This window comes from Parus major, chromosome 3 (assembly GCF_001522545.3).
Source record: "Parus major isolate Abel chromosome 3, Parus_major1.1, whole genome shotgun sequence".
NCBI lineage: Eukaryota > Metazoa > Chordata > Aves > Passeriformes > Paridae > Parus > Parus major.
Genome location: NC_031770.1, coordinates 14,430,715 through 14,454,020, shown reverse-complemented (window position 1 = coordinate 14,454,020; position 23,306 = coordinate 14,430,715). Strand labels below are relative to the sequence as shown.

Genomic DNA, 23,306 nt, shown 5'->3' with positions numbered 1-23,306 from the left:
ACAATCTTACACAAAACTACCAAGCAGCTTTCTAAAAACCCTAAATATTACGAAGTGGCTCTGTATATCAAATTCATTTACAATCCCAGGCAGAGCATTAGCTGTGGCCACAAAATGACAGCTACACTGACAGCATGCGTGGGCAAGAACACTTCTGCAGCCTGGTAAGATCTGAGAAGGTAAAGGAATCGGAAACAAACATCATAACAATGATAATGCTGATGTCCCCACCTGGCACACTCTGTTCAGAAAAAGATGTGATCCTGCACAGCTGGAAAAACTCAGAGAACTTTTTACATCAAGACTGATTCAGTAATTGAACTTGGATTTTTTTTTTCTTTCTGCATGTTGTCTAATCTAACAAACACAGCTTTGAAATGCTTTAGAGTTAAAACCTTTAACTGATGAGATTTTGTTGCTGCTTTTCTTCTCAGATTTCTCTGCCCTTTATTTCTAAAAGGGTGCTTTTTTTTCTCTGTTTCGAAGATTACAACGTTACAGAAACACAGAGGCATTTCATATTAGTTTGAACAGCATATGTATTAAAAGAGAAAAGATATACTTTTGTAAGAATTAACATTTCCCAAATATTTATTGACTCTGGTATTCCCAATAGGGTAGGGGAAAGAAAGAAAAAAAATTATAAAAAGGACAACAGGAAACAAATACAGAAAAAGAGTAACTGCCTATTCTTACAAAAAATTTACCTTCCAAACCTTGGAAGGGTCCTTATTTGGGAGTTAGTGCCTTTTATGAATATTCAAATGCAACACAAAGAAAATAACATCCAAGATGCAAAACAAACCCTTTATTTTTATGCACAGCAAAAGGCAAATTGAATTTTTAATGTAGTCTGTATAGAATCTGGCATATGCTTAATTTTTTTTTTGGACTTTATATATATATATTTTTTAAATGATCTGATTTGTAGTATTTAGAAGACAGAGACATAAACAAGGCATGATCAGCCTTAGACCCTTAGATCAACTTAGACCCATGCTGCTACACTTTTATTTCATCAGAAAGAAACCCCCCAAGCTTCTCATTTGGGGACAATGAGAACTGTTTTGCCTAGAGCTCAGCTTTAAACTGTAAAATTATGTTTATTCTTACATTTAATTGGAACTTCTCTGTTGTTTGCATGCAACTTCAAAATACAATTTATGACAGATGTCTGGTAACTTATCTCAGGCACCTGAGTGGTCAGGATAAGGAACCCACGGCTGTCAATGCCACACTGCATTTTTAATGCCAGCTTGTTGTGTATTTGTCACAGCACTAAGACAAATGTCAGGATACTGCCAGTTTAGAAATAAGAGGTTGAGTTTCTACAAGTATCAAAACACAAAGAACAGTCTGAGAACATGAAACTGAAAAACAAAGCACTCTTGAACCTTTTGGAGACAGCACTCCAGCACAGAAACCCACGGGAAAAAAACGTGTAGGGTAAGAATTCAGCACTGGAATGCACTTATCTCACTTCACAGTTCCAAGCAATAAAAAAACCCCAGAAAATATCAGAAGAGAAGTGAGAGAAGCAAAAATACAAATTCCATTATTTTTTTTAGGAATATAGGACTTGTATCTGAAGGATACCATGTCACTTTGTCAGTTAACGAGGATATAAGTATTGCCAATGATGTAATTTCATTGACTCTATCACTACACATGATGCAAATGTAGAAGGTGTTGCTAGACTGTGAGACATGGGGGGGGGGGGGCTGAATCTTTCAAAGGAGTTTATGACTATGAAATATTTCAATAATATTTGCAGTTGAGATAAATATTATTCATTCTCTTTCATGTGCTACTGTTTCCCTTAAACAAAAGAGAAACATTTATTTCCATTCCATTTTGCTTGTGATACCACACTGATCACAGCTCTGAAACAGGCATTTCATCGGTAAGAAAAAAGATCAAATACATTTTTATTTAAAATTAATCAAGTGAATTCAGCCTGGCTTTTTAATTTTTTTAATGTTTCAATACTCATGTATTTAATATTTATACTTCAGTATTTAAACAAGAAGCAGCTCCTACCCAGACTTTCCAATTAACCCTCGAGCCTACACACAGACACCTCCCCTGCAGGAGTTGCTAAAGCACTTCCCTTTACCAGTTTTTCTATAGCTGAAATCACTTCATCCCATGTTTCCAAGCCTGTTTAAGTATTGAAGGGATGTACAGATATATGTATCCACTGAAGCAGATTAGAAGTGCTTGTACAGTATGTTAACACTGCTTAATGCAGTCCAAACAATGAGATAATATAAACCAAAGACATCTGCCACCACTCCTTGCAAACCAGCCAAACAACATCATCTCTAGAGAACAGAAAATGATGTAAAACCATCCATCACAAGAGGGCTGCCAGCAGGGCATTCTCAGCTGGTGCAATCTTGCCCAACACAGAACAAGTACAGTCCTCAGGATGTAACTATAGAAGCGGAGAAGAGGCACCTACCCACAGAATCCACCAAGTTTCACCTTCTACTGGCAAGATTTTATGCTGGCAGCAAAAACAGCAGCCCTGTTTGCCTTCTACTGAAACCAGAAAACTACAAATCCAACAGCTATTACTAGCACAACATTGATCCTTTATCTCTGCCTCCCCAGCACCTGGGGAGGGTGAAAAAATGAAAAACGCCTTGCAAGATTCTATCCACAGTGGTTTTCATGTTAATGCTATTTCCCATCTGCCAACTCTCATCAAAAACCTGAACAGGTCTGGGTTAGAACTTGTTGAGGGTGCACTTGATCCCACTGTCTGTATCACTGATGAATGGTACAGTACAGACCACAGAAAGAGATGATTTAGCCACTGGCATCTACCCCCTGGATGCAAACAATTCCTCATCCACTAAACAGTCTATCCATTGAACCCACATCTTTTCCATTTAGAGAAAAGGATGTTGTAGGGGAATGTGTCAAGGCCTTACAAGAGTCCACTTAAAAGACATCCATAGCCCTTCCTTTCTCCACTGATGCAGTCATTCCATTACAGAAGGTCACTGAGCTGGTCAGGGAGGACTTGTCCTTGGTGAAGCCGTGCTGGCTGTCCCCAGTCACCTCCCTGTGCCCCATGAGCCTTAGCACAGCTTCCAGGAGGAGCTGTTCCACGATCTTCCCAGGCACAGAGGTGAGGCTGACAGGTTGGTACCTGCCAGGGTCCTCTTTTCTGCCCTCTATTCAAAATGGACACAATGTTTCTCTCTTCCCAGTCACCAGGGACTCGAAAGGACTGTGATGACTTTTCAAAGGTCATGGAGAATGGCTTGGGACCAACATCTCACTGGGTTCCATAGACTTTTGTACATTCAGGCTCCTCAAGCAGTCACAAACATGGATCTTCTCTTACAGGGAGTGCCTTTGCTCCCACTGTCCCTGCCGCAAGGTTCCTCCTAAAGAGGTGTGGGAAGATAGACTGCCAGTAAAAACTGAGACAAAATGTTGTTGAGTGACTCAGCCTTCTCCTCATCTCTTGTCACTGCTGTTGCTCATGGAAGGGGGGTGGGGTGATGTGTTGTTCTGTTTTTTTTTGCCATTCCTCTTCTGAAAGACATACCTCCAGAAGCCTTTCCTTCCATTCCTTGCCTTGCCAAGTTCAGCTCCATCCATGTCCTGGCCTTACTGACCCCATCCCTACACAACTGGACAGTGCCTGGGCTCTTCCCAAGTCACCACTGCCTGTGCATTTCCTTCTTGCTCAACCCAGCAGGTCTCTTGCCTTCCTTTCCTGATTTCTCACACCTGGGGATCAAGAGCTTTTGCACCCTATGGAAAGCATCCTTAGAGATCTGCCATTTTAAGAGTGACTAAAAGAAAACTTCTTGTTTTGCCAGCTGAGCATGGGGAATTGGGAATTTGCCATTCAATCAGGAAAAACAATGATTTGGCACTCTTTGTTAGACATACAGAATATTTTCCTAAAACAAATCAGCAAATCATCTTTTATTTCAGTGACAAAAATCTATTCTATTTCAGGGGCTATGAATGTCATTTCTCACTACTGTACATGTACTTGGAAGTGATGAGCTTCACCCCACACAAATAAACATATTTATGAAAGAAGGCCTGAATTCTGATAGAAATTCTGTGTTAAATTCCACAACTAATTCCCTGCTACAGAAGTCCTCTTCTTTCCAGAGAAGGTGTACATACTGTTTCAGTTTTAGCATTAAAATAAGGCTAAGTCTCCACCAAGCATGTTTTTTTAATTTCTAAACCATCTAGCACCTTATTTTTGTTCCATTTCAAAGGGAAAAGAATGAAGTATAAATGTAAGCCTACAGTTTACACCTTATTTCAAGAGGTATTTTGTCACTGCAACATAATACAATGTAACACAATGCCAATCAATTGCAAAAAGCTTGCTTAAACATCTTTCAGCTAAAATTGTCTTCAAGGTGAAGTCTCCCACTTAAGGGCAAGAGAACAACAGTAGGCATATTTTAAAGTATATATTAATGAGCAAATGCACATTTTTAAAACACATTTTTCCAATGACAGGCAAAATTTGAAGACTTCAGTTCTACAATGTGTATTTCTTTCTTCAAAAAAAACCTATATTATACTGGGACTGCTGCCTTCTTTTGGTCAAAGAAAGTAATCAAATATATGTTACCATTCCGTGGTCAAAAGTGAAAACGCCAACGTCACGTCCGTGGTGAATGTGATTCCGCCTGATAATGGGATTTCCATGGTTTTTAACCCAAATTCCTGCTAACGCATTATTGGATATCTCATTGTCCTCATATATTCCCTGAGGAAAAAAAAAAGTAAATTAAGACAGGAATCAAGAACAGTAAACAACTTTATCAAAGTAAAGAAATTAATATGGAAAATTACCTGTGCGTGGTCTGTAATATAAAGTCCAACATTTTCACAGTCGCTGATGTTACAGTGTTTAATAGTAGGACAAGCTCCCTGGCCACTAACACATACTGCAGAGCCAACTGGAAGAAAACAGTACAGTTACCATAGCTTCAAAGCATAGTGTATTTATAAATAGTCTGGCAGTGCTTTCACAAAAAAAGTTAGCGTGAACTGATATTTTAAAAAGATCTGGTGTGCACAGAGCCAAAGCATTGCAAGCCACTGGCAGAAAAACACTAATGTCATCATTTTGCAGATGCAAAAACCATGGTGGGAGTCGCTTTAGAATCACCCTGCCAAGGTTAAACAGCTGCCAGGACAATGGTTTATACAATAATTCATGCTTATGAAAATTTTCACTCATTTATTTCCCCGTGTTAGGCCCACCATATACTGACTGTTCACAGCAGAAGCAACAGAAATCTAACAAAATTCTCTGCTAATTACTGCCTTGTTTTGCTTCCCTTTAAATTTTCACAACTCAGTACTTTCAAGAGGCCAAACAATAATTTTGTAGCATACAAAGACACACTGCCTACCCGATATTCAGCAGGACACAGATGCAGTCTCGAGTACAGAATAAACATCAGAAACCAACAGGTCTCTTCCCAGTTGAATTACAAAAGTCCTTGAATTATTTCAGCTACCATACCATAACCCAGAAAATAAATATTTTCCAGGAAACTAGGACTCAAAACTGCTCAGGACTTCAGCAGATCAGCTCAATTCCCTGAACTCCATGAAGTGTGACAACACAAAATTCCACAGCCTCTAAAATCAACAGTGATTTCTTAAAGGCAGGAGCTCATCTCAGGGAACCTGGCCTATATAACACACGTTCCCCACAATTAAACATCACCAAACAACAAAGACAGTACCTGCTCTGTTAGTCAGTTTTTATATATCCTTCTAGCAAAGCACCACAAAGATTATGCTTAAATAATTAAAAGACTCATTTAGAGAGAGCTTATTTTTTTTTAATCCCTAAAGAAATTATTTTGATTGTCTAGTCTGACCTTATGAATAATACAGGCTATACTAATTCCCTGAATTAAGTCCTGCTTCAACTCCAGTAGCAGGAACTTCAGCACATATCTTGTAGAAACATATTTAAATTTTGATAACTTAATGATTTCCAGCAACTGAGAAACCAGCATGAAGCCTGTTAGCTGGCTAGAGGGCCATTGTCCTTTTAATTTACACTTTAATTGCTCATCTGAATTCCTCCAGCTTTGGCATCCAGTTCTCTTTATACCAGTGTATGCCATACCCAATGCACACACATGTTCAGTGCAAGCAATTTGTTTCTTCAGCTTCCTCCTTGATAAAGTAGCAAATGGCAGTCACTGTGTTTTTCACTACAATCAAAGTTTTCTGCTTTACCTTATATGACTTTTCATTGAACAGTTCCTAAATTTTCCAGCATGTTGCTATGGAGACCAGAAAAGAGCAGTTTATTCTCAAGCAGGACAAGGAAGAGGCGTTAACACAGTCTCTCTACTTTGACTCAGGATTCCCATAGGTGTAACTAAGGATCGCATCAGTTCTTTTGGCCACTCGACTACCTGAGGGCTCACATTTAGTAGTTTATCCACAGTGACTCTTTCCTAGCTTTCCAGGAAAGGGGTTTAGCACTTAGAAATAGGAACAAAAACAAGTTGCATGTGCAGTTTTGCACTTTGGCAGACTAATGTGAGTGGTGTTTGACAGTCCACCTACCAGGAAGGTCATAGCAATCCATCCTCCTGGTTATTTTTAAGATTGTAGTTATACTACATTCATATTGTATCTGTAATATTCTATAGTAAAGTCCTTGTTGTCTACAGGTCTCATTAATATGGATCTTATTTCTTTAGATATCTTCAAAATAAACACCAAAAGAAGCCCTTACAGTTACCCTGAAAGTTATTTTTCATTTATTTGGTGTAGGTTCTGGGCATTCTGTAGAACTCTGATTTTTAAGGCACTGTGTGTTGATGTCAAACGTTTTTCAAGGATCTGTGTAGCTATACTGAGACTGCTGCCTTCTTTTGGTCAAAGAAAGTAATCAAAATGCCAACAGTATAATGCAACCATTGTAACTTTCTGCAAATACATACTCATTTGATTCATCATACATTTTAAATTCTTGATTGACAAACCCCCTGCATTTATACCTCATCATTCTACCCAGGATCAAGAGACAGTACTCCTGCCATACTTCATCCTGTGTAGTCTTGCCCCTGCAAGACTTGTCCTCCCCCAGGGACAAAGACCATCTCATCAAGGTTTCAAGTTACCATTGATACACAATAGGAAGCCAGAGAATTTCTTGGCCAGTTCTTTCTGAATCTGCATGATTTTAGAATGTCTATTTTTACAGCTGTATAACCTCATCCACAGTTACTGTCAAGAGTGGAACGTGTTTCATTATCCCTCTAGGGGATGAGGGCATTTATCATTCCTGCCTATTCTCATTAAATATGGAACAAAAATTACACAACACTTCGCCATTCAAATTCTTCCATTCTATGATGGATCAGCATCACTGCTAAAACTCCCTTTGTTCCCCAAATTAAGACACAAACACTGTCTCTTTTATATAGATGTTGCATCTTGTCTTGTTTATCAAGTTCTTTGTGGCAGTAAAGTTGCGTGTTTTTATTTTGGAGGGAGGTCCCCAGTTTCCTTCAATCCCTTATTTCCTATTTGTATTAACTGTTAATAACTTGTTCTTTCATTCTCCTTCCTCTATCTCTTTTTGTGAAACTGAGGAGTTATGGATTTTTGAAGCCCAGTGTGATGTTCTAATAGCGTACCTCTATCACATTTTGCTTATTTAAATGAAAGCAATCTTTATTCTGACTCATTTCACTGGACTTAAGTATTGATTGTTTGAAATTGGTCCTTTTGGAGTACAAAGCACATGTACTACTGGTTTAAGCTTTATTTTGTTTACTTAGAATATAATGATTGCACACACTTTAGCAATATTAAAATTTGAAAAAAAAGGATCACTGCCATCCATTGATGGTAATGATTATCCATTGAGGTGAGGACTTACACAGATTTCTTTGATAACGGATGCAACAGAACCTCTAGACTCAGGATCCTGCCATTTAAACTTTATTTGAAAATATTTCAAAAGATGCTTTGGATTGGCAGCAGGAACCTCCAGCTTAATTCACTTGCACCTATATACCTCCCATCTTTATATATGACATACATTAAGAACTTTACATATGACATAATGTAGAAATATTCTTTAATACAACTTGGACATCTACAGAAAAGGTATCAAGCATTTTTTAGGAAAGAGGTTTCGAATGCCTATGGTCACAATACTTCAGAGATGTCAATTATCTGGAAACAGTAAATGCCTTTTCTGGCAGACTGCCATTCTTCCTCCCTTTTTGCACAAACTCAGGAGTTCCTGAGCAGGTAATAGCAAGGCTTGGTAGGATTAAAAAGCCAGTAAAACTTGGTAACTAAAGTGATGACAGTAGAGCCTGCATATAGCCTCCAAAATTGACCAGAAATTTTAGTTTCGGAGAAGAGAAGCAACAATTCAATACAGTAAACATTCAGAAATCCACAGTCTTGGAGGGAGCAAAACTTCAACATTCTCAGACATGGAAACTGGTCATAAAAAACTAAATTTTCATAAACAACTTGCACAAAAATATCAGGATCTAGTAGCTTATCTATAAGCATGTTTCAAAATGAAGTCACGCAGCTCTTCAAACTGTTTTAATAATCTAGCTGAATGAGGTCTTATCTAATTCCTCTCATGGGCTGTCAGGGTCCCCAATATTGGTATATGATATATTCCAAAACACCTTTTCTTTGTATATATTTGAGCAGCTCACTGTCCTTTGCTCCTCTTTTGTCATTTTTAACACTTCCAAGTATTCGCTGATGTGTCTCAAAAGAGATGGTGATGCAAAGCACAGAACTGCCTTGACCAAATGCAGCACTTTATAGCCCAAAACCTTCAAGAAAGCTCATCTTCCTCTAGAAGGCACCCACCAGGAATCCTTCCACCATTCTCATCATGGTTCCCTGCAGTATTCTTCACAGGCAGTACCAGAAAAATGTATTTTTTATATATAGTTGGAAAACCTTTGTTCTTTATGTTGAGCTGAGCAACCTCCATGCACAGCCTGCTGCACAGATCCACTCCCTGTCCCTAGCTGACCTTTGGGAAGTTCATATGGCCATTTCCACACGAAGACTCGCTATTTTAATCTTCCTGAACGTCTTCTTTCTGACACTCCACTTCATCTGCCTGTGCTCAAAGATGTTCAAGCTGCCGTGTCCTGTGTCTAGTGATTCCAAATTGTCATGTCTTCCTGCCAGTGACTAAACTACCATCCAGCTTCTCACTTCCAGACACTGACCCCTTCTTTCCACACTATCTAGACTACTGATTTTTCCCAAATCAGGTGGTGTAAATTCCTCATTGTCTCTGGTGAAATGAGTCTTTCAAGGCTTCTGCCTGTAAAGCTACTACTCATCCTCTGAACATGTCAAATCATTCCACTCAGAAGTGAGCTGAGCTTAGCAGTTACACCATGTGACTGTTTAATGCCATCAATCCCAACACTGAATATCACAACAAACCAAATGAACAAGTCCCATGTGTAACCCCTTCAACTGCCCCATCCTGCTGGCTACAACTGTACACCAAACCCAGGCATGTTTATTTAATTGTCACTTCTCAATTTCAAACCAACTGCCCAAAGAGTCCAAACAGATTCTAACAGAACACCAAGTACACATTATCACAGAGTGTTTTGGACACAAAAAAGTCACTCTAATAGTGATGCTCCAAGGCAATTAAGGCTTGCAGACCTGTATTGAATACCTGCATCAAAAAATAAAAATATGCCAATAGTAATCATACTCAATTTGTTGTGTTTCTTCAAACAATAAAAAACCCACTAACCTGTGCAAGTACTTCGAATAATACAGTGATCTATAATTGGACTGCAGTTCACGGTAATCTCTAAGCAGTGGTGTGCATTGTGGTGCTGAGCAGATTTGTCATCAGGGTTGAACTGAAAAGGAAGAGAACAGAAATGTTGTATTTAACTGCTCAGGCATTAAAATAAGTCTTTTTTTAAGATCTGCTTAAGGGTGAGAGTCTTACCCTGATTGTCATATATCCAACATAGGCATCTTCAGAACCCTCCATAAAAACGAAGGTGGAATCTCTAGTGTTTTCTATTATAACTTTATCTGCTACTTTTCCAGGTGCTGCAAAGAAAGCAATTAGGAAATCTTAGTTTATGCCGCTGGAAAAAAAATCCTCAAAATACTTACAGAATTCTGTTCAAAGCAGCAAAGGAAAATTAACACTACTGTTGGCACATAAACAGTCTTCCTGTCAAAAGGATCTTAAAAAAGGAAGTTTCAAAGACAATGAAGAAACTAGTCTTTAACTAAGATAATCTGGCACCAATTCAGTAATATCTAGTACTTGTGAGAAAAAACCTCCTCTTTTACAGAGCTAGCTTTTTACTACTACTTACAATGAACTGAGCAACAGCTTAAACATGGCTACCAGGCTAAAGTCAATTTTGTATTGTTCCAAGTACAATTTCTTCTGGTATTCCAAACCCTTTTATTAATGCTAAAAACATACATTCCATCACTGACATGAAGCACTATTTACTAACCTGCTCATGACCTACAAGTGACCTCCCCACACTTCTCAAATGTCAGATTTAGAGTTTTGAATTGGTATCCTCATTATTCTTTATGAAAAAAACCCCAAATCTTACTGAATTAGATTGAATTATACTATTGGTAGTACGTACAGAAGGTTACAAAATGGTTCACTTGCAAAATGCCATAATGTGTCATTTGATTTCCTGTGTTACCAGTGAGGCTAGGCTGGATTCTTTACCCTTAATCCAAACGCAGGTGATGTTTACCTTGGGATGGCAGAAGCCAGCAGAGGGAGCACCAGTTAACCTCAGCCACCCACTGGAATAAATTCAATGACGCTCATTCACAAGCAAGATCATTTGTCTGATTCAAACCTGCACATTAAACATGCAAGCCAGAAGCAGCCTTCCCTCAACACACCAAATACAAAGGTGGAAGTTTCACATACTACAGCAGATAATTTACCTGTGATAGCATTTTAAACAGTTCCCAACTCAACACAAACATGAACAGATATTTCTCCTAAATTCTGTATTTTATTGAAAAGCCTACGCACAGGATTCCTCATGAGCACATCCTTTTCTGTTCTCTGTTGACATTAGTACAGACAAGTGGTGTGTCCTGTTCTTTATCACTCTGGCAGAAAGGTGTCAGTCAGAATGAAGCAACACTTTACATTATTATCCCGCTTGTTCTCACTATCTAGAAGTCCAATCTCCGCTTTCATTACTGCAGAGCTGCAAATATTTTAAGGTAGTCTGGCTCTCCTCTACACCACTATTCACTTAGTACTAGATAACAACTAAAAGAGGCTTTGATGAGGAGTTGTGTCATCACATGAAACAGATTTCTGTGGATTGGGAACATTTCTATATATTCACCGTGGAGCAAATGCAGTGGCATAAACAATGTACTTCAGTACATGAAAAGGAACAGCACCACAGTACTGCAGGTGAACCAAACCAGGAAATAAACAGAGCCCCTAGGAGGATATGAGAGCCATAAATCAGTATCAGAACTTTCAGGGTGGCACAGAAAAACTGCACTTCACTGAACACTATTAAACAGAGATTTATGGAATTGTTTGTAAAGCACTTGGATCATGTTCTCTACGGACACCTTCCTCTCATCACATGAGTTCCTAAACAAGTAGTAATTTCTGAGTTAGGAAGGTCCCAGAATACCCACTATGGAACATGCCAGTTAGTAAGATCATTGCACTTAGATCTCCCTAGGAAAATAGTGAAGACTTCCTTAGGCATTAGTTTCATTCCAAATGCACCAATGAAATTCTCTGCAACATTCTAGTGAATCTTCGCAAAATCATCATTCAGAGAAATATCTCTATTTCAGCTGTTGGCTTAGACCATTTCAGAATAAAGAAATCAGTATTAGAATTGGAAACGGAAGAAAAGGGCCACTACTTTTGTAATCAAGCAAAACACAGCTCCCAGGAAGTCAGTTTGCTGGAACCTAAGGGAGTCATGTTCCCCAGGATCAGAATTCATGCTCGGCTTAAGGACCTGGATAGACCATTTAGAAATAATGAACAGAAACCTATAGTAAGGGACTGTCTAAAGAAATACAAATTAACTGAATATTGCCTCAGAATTATTTAATTTATCATAAGGAGTAAAACAATTTCACTTTTCCCTGCATTACAAGACAAAAAATCACTATCTTCTGCAGGAGCTGTGAACTAACCTGCCCAATTGTACAAAGCAAAAACCAGATACCAGATGTATTTTAGATCTTACAGTCTATACAAGGTATAAACCACAAAGGTCTAAACCAGTCCAAAATAAAGCTTTAAATTCAAAGATGCAGAATGGGTATTTAAAGAACTCAGGCACGTGAAACTACTCTTGCACTTTAAAGTAAAAAAAATATGCATTTACAATATTTTTCTTACCATTTTAGATTTTTCCACCCTTAAAATGCCAATAAATATTCTTACTGGTTTTACTAATTATTTTTTTCTTGACTGAAGGATCTTTTGATAATCCATTTTCACCTACTTTCACCTTACTTAAGTCAAGTGGAAAATAAAGGGAAAAAATGAAAGCTGTAGCTCTGAAAATACACATTCAGTCAAGATTCTCACAACATGTCTGTACAACTGCTGAAACTCAGCAATTGGGAGATTTTGTGTCTTGAGTGAGATGAGCATTCCATGGAAGGCTCCTACTCCTGCAGCAAACACACCCCCTTCTCCAAACCTGGAGAATCGAATTATTTTTAAAAATTCAAAGGTATTTCTGGCTGCTGAACCAGATGCAACTGTTTCCTTATAGAACCTCTCCTCTTGCCTCCTTCTTCGCAATTCAGATATGCCACAGTACTAGTAATACTTCCAAAGCCTTCCTTCTGAACCAACTCCTTCCCTCAGACTTAGGGGAAGAAATAACCCCAAAATTAAACAGAACAAAAATCTCAGAACACCAGGCATTATTCTGTAAGAACATTTTGTTGATGTGACCAAGCAGAAGCTTCTTGCAAGCTCAAGGTATGTTAAGCTGCCTTTGTAATAATGCTGTGTTTCTTCTGAAGCCAGAAGAATAAACTATTAAAGAAATTTGAGTAGAAATGCAGAGATTTGGTGCTGCCTTAATCCTACCATTCTGAAAAGCATGCCAGACTGAACAGAGAAGAGGTAGTTCTCCAAGGCTTAGTGGTTCACTTTAATTTGTTTTCTTTTCCAGTCAAATGAAAATTGACTCTCTCTACAATGTCACTCACCATTCAGTGGAGAAAGTCTGAGGAAGTGAAGTCAGCAGTGCCAAAAACTGAAATAAAAATACATCTAGCATTGCTGGATTCCTCTTGGAGGTTTTGCTCCCCAAGACGGCTATTCTATTACAAAAATACACAATAAAGATCCCTGGCTTTTAAAGGTCTGTACTTAAGATAATTGTTTTTCTGAACAACTTAGGTTAATTCCAGAGGAAGGGAAAGCAGATGGCTTTTCAAAACTTAAAAGGAGACAGAGAACATGCAGAAGTTTACCCAGATATCAAAGATTTCAAGTGTCATGAAGTGACTAAGAAATTCTGTATCTTAGGACAGTGTTAATCCAGTTTCTCTGCATTTTAAACACTTCATGAATATGACCTGCCCTCTTTGTACTGTCATACTCTCTTTTGTGAAACAGAAGTTCGGAGTTTTTTGTCTGTGGCCACATCTCCCTTAGCAAGCACTAATACAGGAGTGGTACCACAGAGGGAACCATAAGCCACCCCCAGCACATGCTGCAGGACAGGGAGGGGAGGACAGACTGACTTTGCACTAGTCCTTGCCAGATCCCTCTGACTGAACACACACTGGCTACTGAAGGGCAGTAAGAGTGTTCCAGGAACATGTCTCTTGAATTAGTCTCATCCAAAAGGAATCCAGTTTGTGCTGCAAAAGCTCTCCACAACACAGACCAAAGCACTGTAAGAGGGTATGTTCAGAATGTTAGCTCCAGAAATGTAGTCACAAACTGACAAATTCACATACTAACACAGCCACATCTTGCAGATCTGTGGGGACAATTTTTCAGAATAACACAGGAACAATCTGACTGCATTGCTCAAAACCATTCTCCCTGCCAAGGCTGAAAAACCCAGGCAAGAAGTGCCAGAACAGTCTCACTCAAGAACAAAACAGTTGGTATGGAGAACAGATAAATACCCGAAAAGAGAGACTTCACAAAACAAATAGCATATACGTACAAAACACACCCACCAAAACAAACAAACCCCCTGCTCCCTCTACAAACAAACAAAAACCTCAAACCCACCACCCTCAATAAAACCCACAACCCAGTAAACCAAACCCACACAGAGAGATAGCTTCTCAGAAAACACAAACAGCAGGTAATTCACTTCTGGTTCACCACAGGAGCAAGAGATCTGAGACCCCTTAACCAAAATCCCTACCAGACAGTAATACTGAATTCCTACCAGTTGTCATGCTGGTAGGAACACTGGGAATTAGCATGCTCCTAGTAGTTACAGGAAAAGCAAGCAGCTCCACAAGTACCACAGTTTGCAGCCTGGTATACGATATTAATTTCCTAAACCTTTCCTATTCTCCAAGTCTTATTTCCTTCTCCATAAAGGTTCCAGTTCAGAGGAACAGTTGGCAGAGAACAGAGGAAGAACCTCCAGTCTCAGAATCTTTCTGCTGGATGCTCTCATTTCCTTCCTCAAGATGGAATTATGATACTGAAGAAAATGGGACACATACTAATTTGGGCTTGTTCCCACTGCTGGATGCTACTCTGGAGCTGGGTTTTATATATATATGTATGTATGAATGTAAAAATTTCAAATGTAGTCCTGTAACTGAATAAGCTTTCTGGCAAATTCCATTTTTTTTTCTTTTAATGAAATAACAAGATAAGTTATTCTGAGAACTAGCAAGCAGACAACAGCATTTCAGTCCGAAGCATCAGCTACTTTTGAGTTAGCAACACTTGTACAAAAAACACTTATTTGCTAGGCAGATGAAGAAATATGGACATTTATATTGGATATTTAATACACCTGCACATCATGGTAATTAAGGTGGTAATTAACACAAGTTTGAGACAGTGATGTTCCCAGTTTACTTACCTGCACCAATCATGGTGATTGGAGATTCTATATATATCCATTCATCAGTATATATACCAGAGTGAACAAAGATAAGTCCATCAAAATGAGCTTCTTGAACTCCACCAAGAGCATCCTCAATTGTATCATAATACTAGAAGGAAAGGAACAAATTCAGAGTAATGCCCATTTCCATTTATATAGGTATATAAATATTTTTAAGAACTGCTATAGAAACATACCAGCATATTTTCTCTTCCTTTGTATCTTGTAGGATTACTGTAGAAGTGTTCAGCAAAACCTGGCTTTACGTGTGCTCCTTTGTACTGAAACAAGGAAGAGAGTTTGTTATAAGCTTACAGACAGGTGGGCCTGAATGCACTGCTAGGAGATACAATAATTCCCTAATTAACAAGCCATTTGCTGATACCAGTTTGTCCCAGGAAGTAAGCACCATATACTGACCTCTAGGCACACAATCTGAAATGGCAACACCAAAAAAATATCTGAGCCTAAGGGAATGATCAAGCCAAGACTCCAACTACTTGCATAGCCATAAGCCTCAAAACTGACAGAAAAAGCTTCATACACCTGAAACATTCCACAAGAATTGTACTTACTTCCATCTCTTGGTTCTCTAGCAGCCTGCCACAAAAACTGCATTTATATGAGGAGGAAAAGAAAATCCCATAGCTTCACCAGTGACTGAATACTAAACAAAGATGCCACATCAAGCATTTCTCCTCAATGCACTTCAGAAATTCGTTAACCAATAACACATGGCATTGTGTGATACACTCGATGTTTATTTGCCTTACTTATGTCTTCCTAGTATCATGCCCAGCTATTCATTCAATACCTTTGGAATTCTGGATTAGCGGTACAATCACATTCCTTAAAGATGATTTGCTCACCTCCAGTCAGGCCAGCTGTAAAGCACTGTTTAGCCCAAGTGATATTACCAATAAATGTTTGGTTCACCAGAGGAAGATGCACACGAATCTGATAACTGGTACACACATTGGTTTAGTAAGATATGACAACAGCATCTTTCACATTGTCATGGTCTGAGACTCACAATCTTGTACACACAATTTCAGTGATGCAAAGCCCAACACAGCAGAGCCGGATATTCAAGGATTCCACTTTACCATGTGCTGTCTCCCTGAAGTGTGCCTCAAAAGAGGAAATAACTTCTGAATTCCCCCTACTGCACAACACCGCAAGGATCTTAAAGTCTAAACCCAAGATAATTACTGTTGTCAGCAACATTTCAGCAGTTGGTGTTTTTACTTTTATAAATACCCATAAATTTGAATATAAATGAATAAAACTGTTACCAGCTGCTGGAAGCTTTCTTTCCAGGGATTTGGATGTTCATATTCTTCTGGATTAATCTGATAAAATTTACCAGGTTCAGGATGCATCATTGGACGAGTGTACTCAAATACTTCCATATATAATCTTTTCCTGAGCAGAAAAGAAAATCAACGCATTTCTGATTACTCTTCCATTTTAATATAAAGCCAAAGGCTAAAACCTGGGGGCTTTTTGAACAGAATTTGCTGGTGACAGTGACTATGACTAAGATCAGTACCTGCCACTTAAAGCCAAATGTTTTGTTGTATTGACTTTTGTGCTTTTCTGACAAAAAAATTTTATGTGTTTTACAATCCAAGAGAAAAAAGTTTTCACGAAGAAACTTAAGCAGTTACACTATTTGTGAATCAAACTGCACATTAACTACAGCATTGCTTTAACACTTACAAAAGCTAGTAGCAGAAGTATAACAAAACTGAAGACCAAGCGTGCCACCACCTCTTCCTCACCTTGTCAAAAAAAGACTGAAAAATGCATTCACTGAGAACAAGTGATGCACTGTACTCCAAAAAAAGTTCATCAGTGAACAAATTACAGTGGTTTAAAAAGAAGAAAACAGCACACAACAGTTGGATTCTTTTCATTAGTGCCAGAATGCAAATAATTGCAGTCTGAGCCTTCTGATTTTAAGCCCAGACTTACAGGATGACACTGAATCATAGAAGTTGTAATTCATCTGACAAGGCATCCCCAAAGCTGTCTTTAGGGCAGAAAAAAGGTGTAGTTCTGTGATGTTGTATTCTATTATTTTTCTTTTAGTCTTAATCTTTACTTTTGAAACAAAGCAGCTTAAGAAACCTGTTGGGTTTTTTTTCCCTTATAAAAAATTACGAATTTAGTTCCCATTTATTCAAACTTTCAATAAGCCAGGGCTAGAGCAGACTCATACGGGGAAAACGGCCCAAGTATCCAACCATTAAACAAAACTCAAACAAAAACCCCATTTCAGTAACACTAGACAAAGCTTGCATCTAAGTTGAAGAAATGTTTTGTTCCTTCTGTGTGAAGTAACACAATCCCCAGAGTAGCCTGAAAAAGGTTAAAGGGAGAAGAAGGAATAGCAGCTGAAGGAATTGATTTCTTTAAAACAGGCATTGTTTAACTAGTATCTACGTTACTAGAGAATCAAGTTTTACTGTTTAATACACATAATCAGACATTCATAAGTAACAAATAATGCTTAACTAAACCGGACATAATAAAACACAACTGGTTTTCCTTCAACTAATTGTAACCAGCACTTCAATTTTTCTATTGTACTGGCATCTTGAGCAGCACATCTAGTATTTCTCAAGATAATGAGGAATAGCTTTTCACTTACCACAAAATTGGATCATTAGCCAGCTCACTGAAGCGTTTACACACACAAGCTGCTCTACAGAGATCCTGCTCCAGCAGGTAGGAGAAGATCTTTAGAACCACTTCATCTGGCAACTTCTCCTGAAGATATTGTTCTGCAGGTGCTGCTATTAAACAGTAATCAATAAAAGGTTATTGATGTACTTAGTGAACTCAAATTCTGACTGCAAAAGATTACCAACTTGTCACTTGAAAGATTCCCATTTAAAATGCCAATTATCTCAAGGCAGCCTTTTTTTAAAGCTTGTTTCTTCTAAAACCAAAGGCAAAAATCTGACAGAAGTCACAGATTTCAAATCCTCTTTTCCAAACTTCTTATTTCACCTTTTCTATTGGAGGAATCATTCTGCAAACAAGTGCAGATGCAAAGCAGGCTACTGTGCATGTTCTAGAAATGCTGGCCTCTCAATGCTATATTAGCTTCATTGTGGTTCAATTAACCCACATTATCCATACAATAATAATACTGCAGTCCCAAAGCCAAAATGTCTGCAAATGTTTTCAAACACAAAAGAATTTAATCAGAAATAGGCACTGTCTGGAAAACCTACTAGGAAGACTTCCTTGTTCTCCCACGATGAAGACTTTAGGGAAAGAGGACATCTGGGATGTAGGAAACCAAGAGCCATCAATAATTCCCAAGTCTCCTCCTTCCACTTACTCCCATTTATGTTCTTCCTTTTAAAATGAAAAATCAAAACCAGAAGAAGTAGTCTTGCCAGATGCATTTCTTCAGAGAGGCTGGAGAAAGTTGTATTCCCATGTCATTGTGTGGAGACAGGAGTGCACTTTGTTAAACCCCTGCTCGTGGGCACATGGACACTCCACACACAACAGTTCCTTTGGGAATGCCCTGCCTGCAGTTGGTGTTCTCACCAGACCCTCCTGGGGCAGGAATCCTCAAAGCAGGCGTGTTCTGCTTGCAAAGTTCACTTGTTTGGCTAATGCCTTCAGGATCCTTTCAATGATCCTAAAGGCACAACCACACAGAGCAGCTCCCTAAAGTTTAGAGGATCTATATGCAAGGAATTAAAAGTTTGTGTCTGCTAAATTCACAGCACAATTATATCCATGTAATGCCCCTCACATTAGTTTTTGTCTTAGAACATCTAAGCCTAAGGAGCAGCAGGATTGTCATTTTGGCTACTACAAGAAGCTTCCTGAAGTGACCTTAAGAAAAATGCCCTACTAAATATGAGGGAATAACATTCTGAAAAACAGAATCCATGTGAGATTTCACATATAAACAAAACAAAATAAACAAACAGCCCCAGGATTCCTCTGGGCAAGGCAGCACACAGAAATGTGTTATTTCCAGCTGTAAGATGGAAAAGACAGGAGCTGCAGTCACCAAACTGTGGCTTTTTTATCCCTCCTTAAACTGGGGTCTGCAGACCACATCACCAGAACCTGTGTACTGTGACAGAAGCTATTAGACCTGTTTTTCCAGGGTGTCATGCTTACATCTCTAACCAGACCAGGTAGTAGAGATTCTGAAACACACCTGAGATTGCAGCACCTTCCCTGAATCTGTTCCTTATTGTGCCACCATAAGAATGTCCCCTTAGTGATTCCAGAATACCAATTTCATCTCAGATACCAGAGGGATATTTATGCAGTTGACAACTCACAACAGTATCACAGTTTACAGCTATAAACTATAGGCACATGCCACTTCAACCAACAAAAATCTATGCTGTGCCAAAGTGGCAAGTGCCATCATTCCACATGGCCACAGCTATTTGCTCCCACAGTATCCTATCTTCCTCCAGAAATTTTTTATGATCAGCTCCTTGCTGTAGTCCATTACAAGCTACAGAATTGCTAGCATGGGACACAACAGAAGAAACAGGAATGAATGCCCAGAAGTTGGCCAAGACAGTTCTCTGCAACAGCATTATTAATGGCAGATTACAAAATTATTTTTATTCAAGAAAAAAAAAACAAACCAAACCAAAACAAAACCTTATGAGCCAGGCTGAAGCCAGTAAATTGGTAAAACTTAGGAAATGCAAGTAGTCTAGAAAGGCCTTCTGCTCAAGAGACACTTGGGGAGCCTGAAGACTGAAGAGCTTAACAGCAGCATGTAAGGGGAACATGGTTGGGCATCACCAAAATATGTTACATGCACTATCAATGCTGGTTTTTAAAAAGGCTTTTTTTTTTCTGCTGGAGACATAAAGAGTCCTCCCTGTGTCAAACAGGCAGGTGCAGTTCGTTCTACAGTCCTAATTACTCTTGAAATGCATCACAGGGTAATTGGACATTGCTTCTGAATTAATTTTTTTCTGGTAGCTTTCCAGTTAGATGTAGTCTTCTACTGTCATACTGAAAGCTGAAACATTATACTGCAGATGCAAAACAGTAAATCCTCCCAAGTTTTCCATGGCCTCTCTTCTCCTTTTAACACACAAATCCCTAAGGCATACAATTTAAGCAGTTCCATAAACAACCTGCAGGTTTTTTTCTTCCTTTATCTATGTTAGGACCTTGAATAATATTTTATTGAATGAGGAAGCTTGCTAATATAGTGCCTTCCCACTGCTCCAAAGTTCACACTCCTGTTTTCCACCCTAGGCTTGATTTCAAAATTAAAATTGAAATCCAGATGTGCTTCCTTACTGCAGGTGACAAGGACTAACTTTGAGAAAGTGTCAAAACACTTGAAATAAAAATAATAAAAATTTAAAAGCCTCAATTAACCTTCTTGCCCCTGCAGTTTTTCAAGTTGTATGTATTTACTTGGAAACTTAGACACTGTTTTCAAAATGAAGATGATGATTTTACAGGTGTTTGCTATCCTTACCCAGCTTTATTCAAAATCCTGTAGAAGTGAGCAATTTAATTTAAATTGTCCTTCTGCTCAATTAAGCAGTGATTGATTTAAGATTTCTCCACTCAAATCACTGATATAGTGATTACCAGGTGAAATTCTCCAGTATAATTTGAAAAAGGTAATCTGATTCTCAATGTGAAGACTTCTCTGTATCCAAGAGAGACCTACATGCTTTTGTTCTATAAATCCACACGTCACATCTTGGATGTCTTTCAGTAATGTGTCAAAGCAAGGATGTAATCAATGTGTTCTTCCTCTCAGTTTACAAAAATGAGCCAAAACAGTTTTAAAAGGCTTGTCTGGCCACCAAATCAGAAGCATTTACATGCTCCTACTCCTGACAGTTTCATACCTATTGATGAAGTGAAGGTAATGTACAAAATGCATACTCATATTAAAAGAAACCCAACCAGTTTTCCAAATAAGTGTCAAAATCAGACAAGAATAAACATAAAAATGAAGTGCGAGAGGTCATCACCAATCCCAATGTAAGCTGACAGTAGAACTATTTATGATTTAGTAAGAGTTAATAAACTGCACATCTGAAAGTCAGAAACACAGCTAGTTATGTCATTCAGTTTCCACAGGATATGCATGAAGCTAATTCAGTTTCAGTTTTGATCACTTAGCTGATAGGGACTAGCAAAGTAATACCAAGACAAAGAGCAGGGAAAGCTGCCTGAAAGTGAATTCCCTTCTTTGTACAAAGACAAAGAATGCCATGCTAAGAATCCAAAATTGTAAATTGTCTTATATGGTTGCCTCTTTTTTCCATTTTAGTGGAGAAGATGGAGGCAAATAGCTTTTGCTCCATAAGGACATATTTAGTAAAAATCTTTTCTTGTTAAGGAACAGAAATATGTCAGAAACATAGCATGTATTGCTCTTGGGAAAGTATCTTAGGAAATCATCTTAAGAAATCAATAGGAAAAGAAAAAAAATCAATTTAAAAAGTCAGTAAATTCTGTAAACTTATGCATGTTCCTAGTGTACAGAACAATCAGTGAGTCGATACGACCTCGAGTCTCAGTATGTACTGCAAATCCATAGTTCAGTGAAAACAGAAATTTAAAACAGCAACACTCCCAGCAGAACTGAAATCTGTATTAAAATACACATTTTTCCAACTCCTGGCTCTACTCCAGTTGAAAACTCTAGTTGACTGGCATTTCTCCTTTCAACTTGGTTGAATTTTCCTCCACTCAGAGTCTGTACAACCAGGAATGGTTTTCCACCAAGAAATTTTCCTGTACTTACAGTCCCACATGCCTTCATTTTGCCTACAGTTCTAAAATAAACACCTGTACAGCTCAGATGACAATGCACAGTAACCACTCATGGCAATCCAAAGTCTTAAACTCAATTACAACAGCTATCATTACCTATGCCAACAAAAATTGAGAGGTGAAGAGGACTGTGTGTTAAAATAAATCTCACAAGAATCAACAGTCATACAAATTTAGAGGAACCTCTTAGAAACTCTACAGGGAGAATAAAAAATAACTGTCACCCATAGTGGGAAAGAGATTAATAGAAAATGGTTTGAGGAGGACACGCCTTCCTTACATTGCAAGTGGTTTGAACACGGTCTTAAAAGTAAAATTGTAAAATCACTGTTTACAATTCCTCTGTTAATTTCATGCTGGAGAAGCCTCCACAATCCCTGTACTTTCCCCACATTAGCTCAAGAATCTAACAAATGGAATGTGCAGTGAAAGCATGGAGAATTCCTCTGGAAATCAGTGTCATTCATGTTGGAAAGTTACACATTTTCACTAAAGAAAGGAGGAGAGTAAAAGCACAATGATGAACACAGCAAAAAAGTGAATGAAATGGAAGTAAAACTAAGAACTGTCAAGAGAAACAGTCTGTGACAAGACAACTCTGCAGAAGGCTCCAGAGAACAATCAGGAAATGAATCAATGCAAAATGACACACGTTTATGTCCAACTGGTTCTGGCTATTTCAAGAATATATATCTGAAGTTAAATAGTTCCTAAACAGCTGCTGAGATTAAGCATTTATCAAAGAGGAAGAAAATAAAATGAAGGGGGAAAAAGACAGAGATATAAAAAGACAAAAACTATGCTACAGAGAAAATGAGAAGCTGGAATGGGCAGACCTCAACAGAAGCAATAAAAACAGACCCAGAGCCTTGCTCCAGCTGCTCAGTTTTAATTCACAATATTAAGGGAGATGTGGACTAAAAGAAAAAAAAACAGAAGCAAGAAAAGCAGGAGAAACCACACCAATGGGAGCTGGCAAGCGTTGGTGTTGATTTTCCAGGCAAAAGTGACAGCAAATCTCCTGAAACTGAAGAGTGTGTCAGGAGACAAAAAAGAACAGAAGCAGAGAAATTGAAAAACTACACAGAAAACAGAACAAGCAGGGGGTGTGTGCAAAGAGCTATGTACCTTATGTATGCAGGTATATCTGTTTTTTTTATTTACAAACATACCAAGTCTTTCCCTTCTCTCCACAATGAAGAGCTATAACATACCCAAACTACCCCTAAAAATGCAATAGAACAATGTCATCAATACGAGAAATGGCAATTAAGCATTGCAGTATTATTGCTCCTAACAGTAGCTTAGATACAACTACACAGCACTATGAGAATAAAAAAC

The 23,306-nt window shown here is 38.4% G+C and overlaps 1 protein-coding gene across 3 annotated transcripts in view; it reads right to left on the bottom strand.

Annotated features, from left to right (window-relative positions):
- Nucleotides 1-23,306, bottom strand: part of FBXO11 (F-box protein 11) — a 70,242-nt gene that overhangs the window by 11,730 nt on the left and 35,206 nt on the right. For 2 of the 3 annotated variants that reach the window (XM_015621786.2, XM_015621788.3), the window contains exons 4-11: nt 17,806-17,950; nt 16,445-16,574; nt 15,347-15,430; nt 15,126-15,258; nt 10,007-10,113; nt 9,803-9,914; nt 4,849-4,955; nt 4,625-4,762 (exon numbers count right to left, since the gene is read on the bottom strand). In XM_015621786.2, coding sequence (XP_015477272.1) covers nt 4,625-4,762; nt 4,849-4,955; nt 9,803-9,914; nt 10,007-10,113; nt 15,126-15,258; nt 15,347-15,430; nt 16,445-16,574; nt 17,806-17,950 — 956 coding nt within the window. The remainder of the gene's footprint in view (nt 1-4,624; nt 4,763-4,848; nt 4,956-9,802; nt 9,915-10,006; nt 10,114-15,125; nt 15,259-15,346; nt 15,431-16,444; nt 16,575-17,805; nt 17,951-23,306) is intronic. The other variant, XM_015621787.2, reaches the window with a different exon arrangement.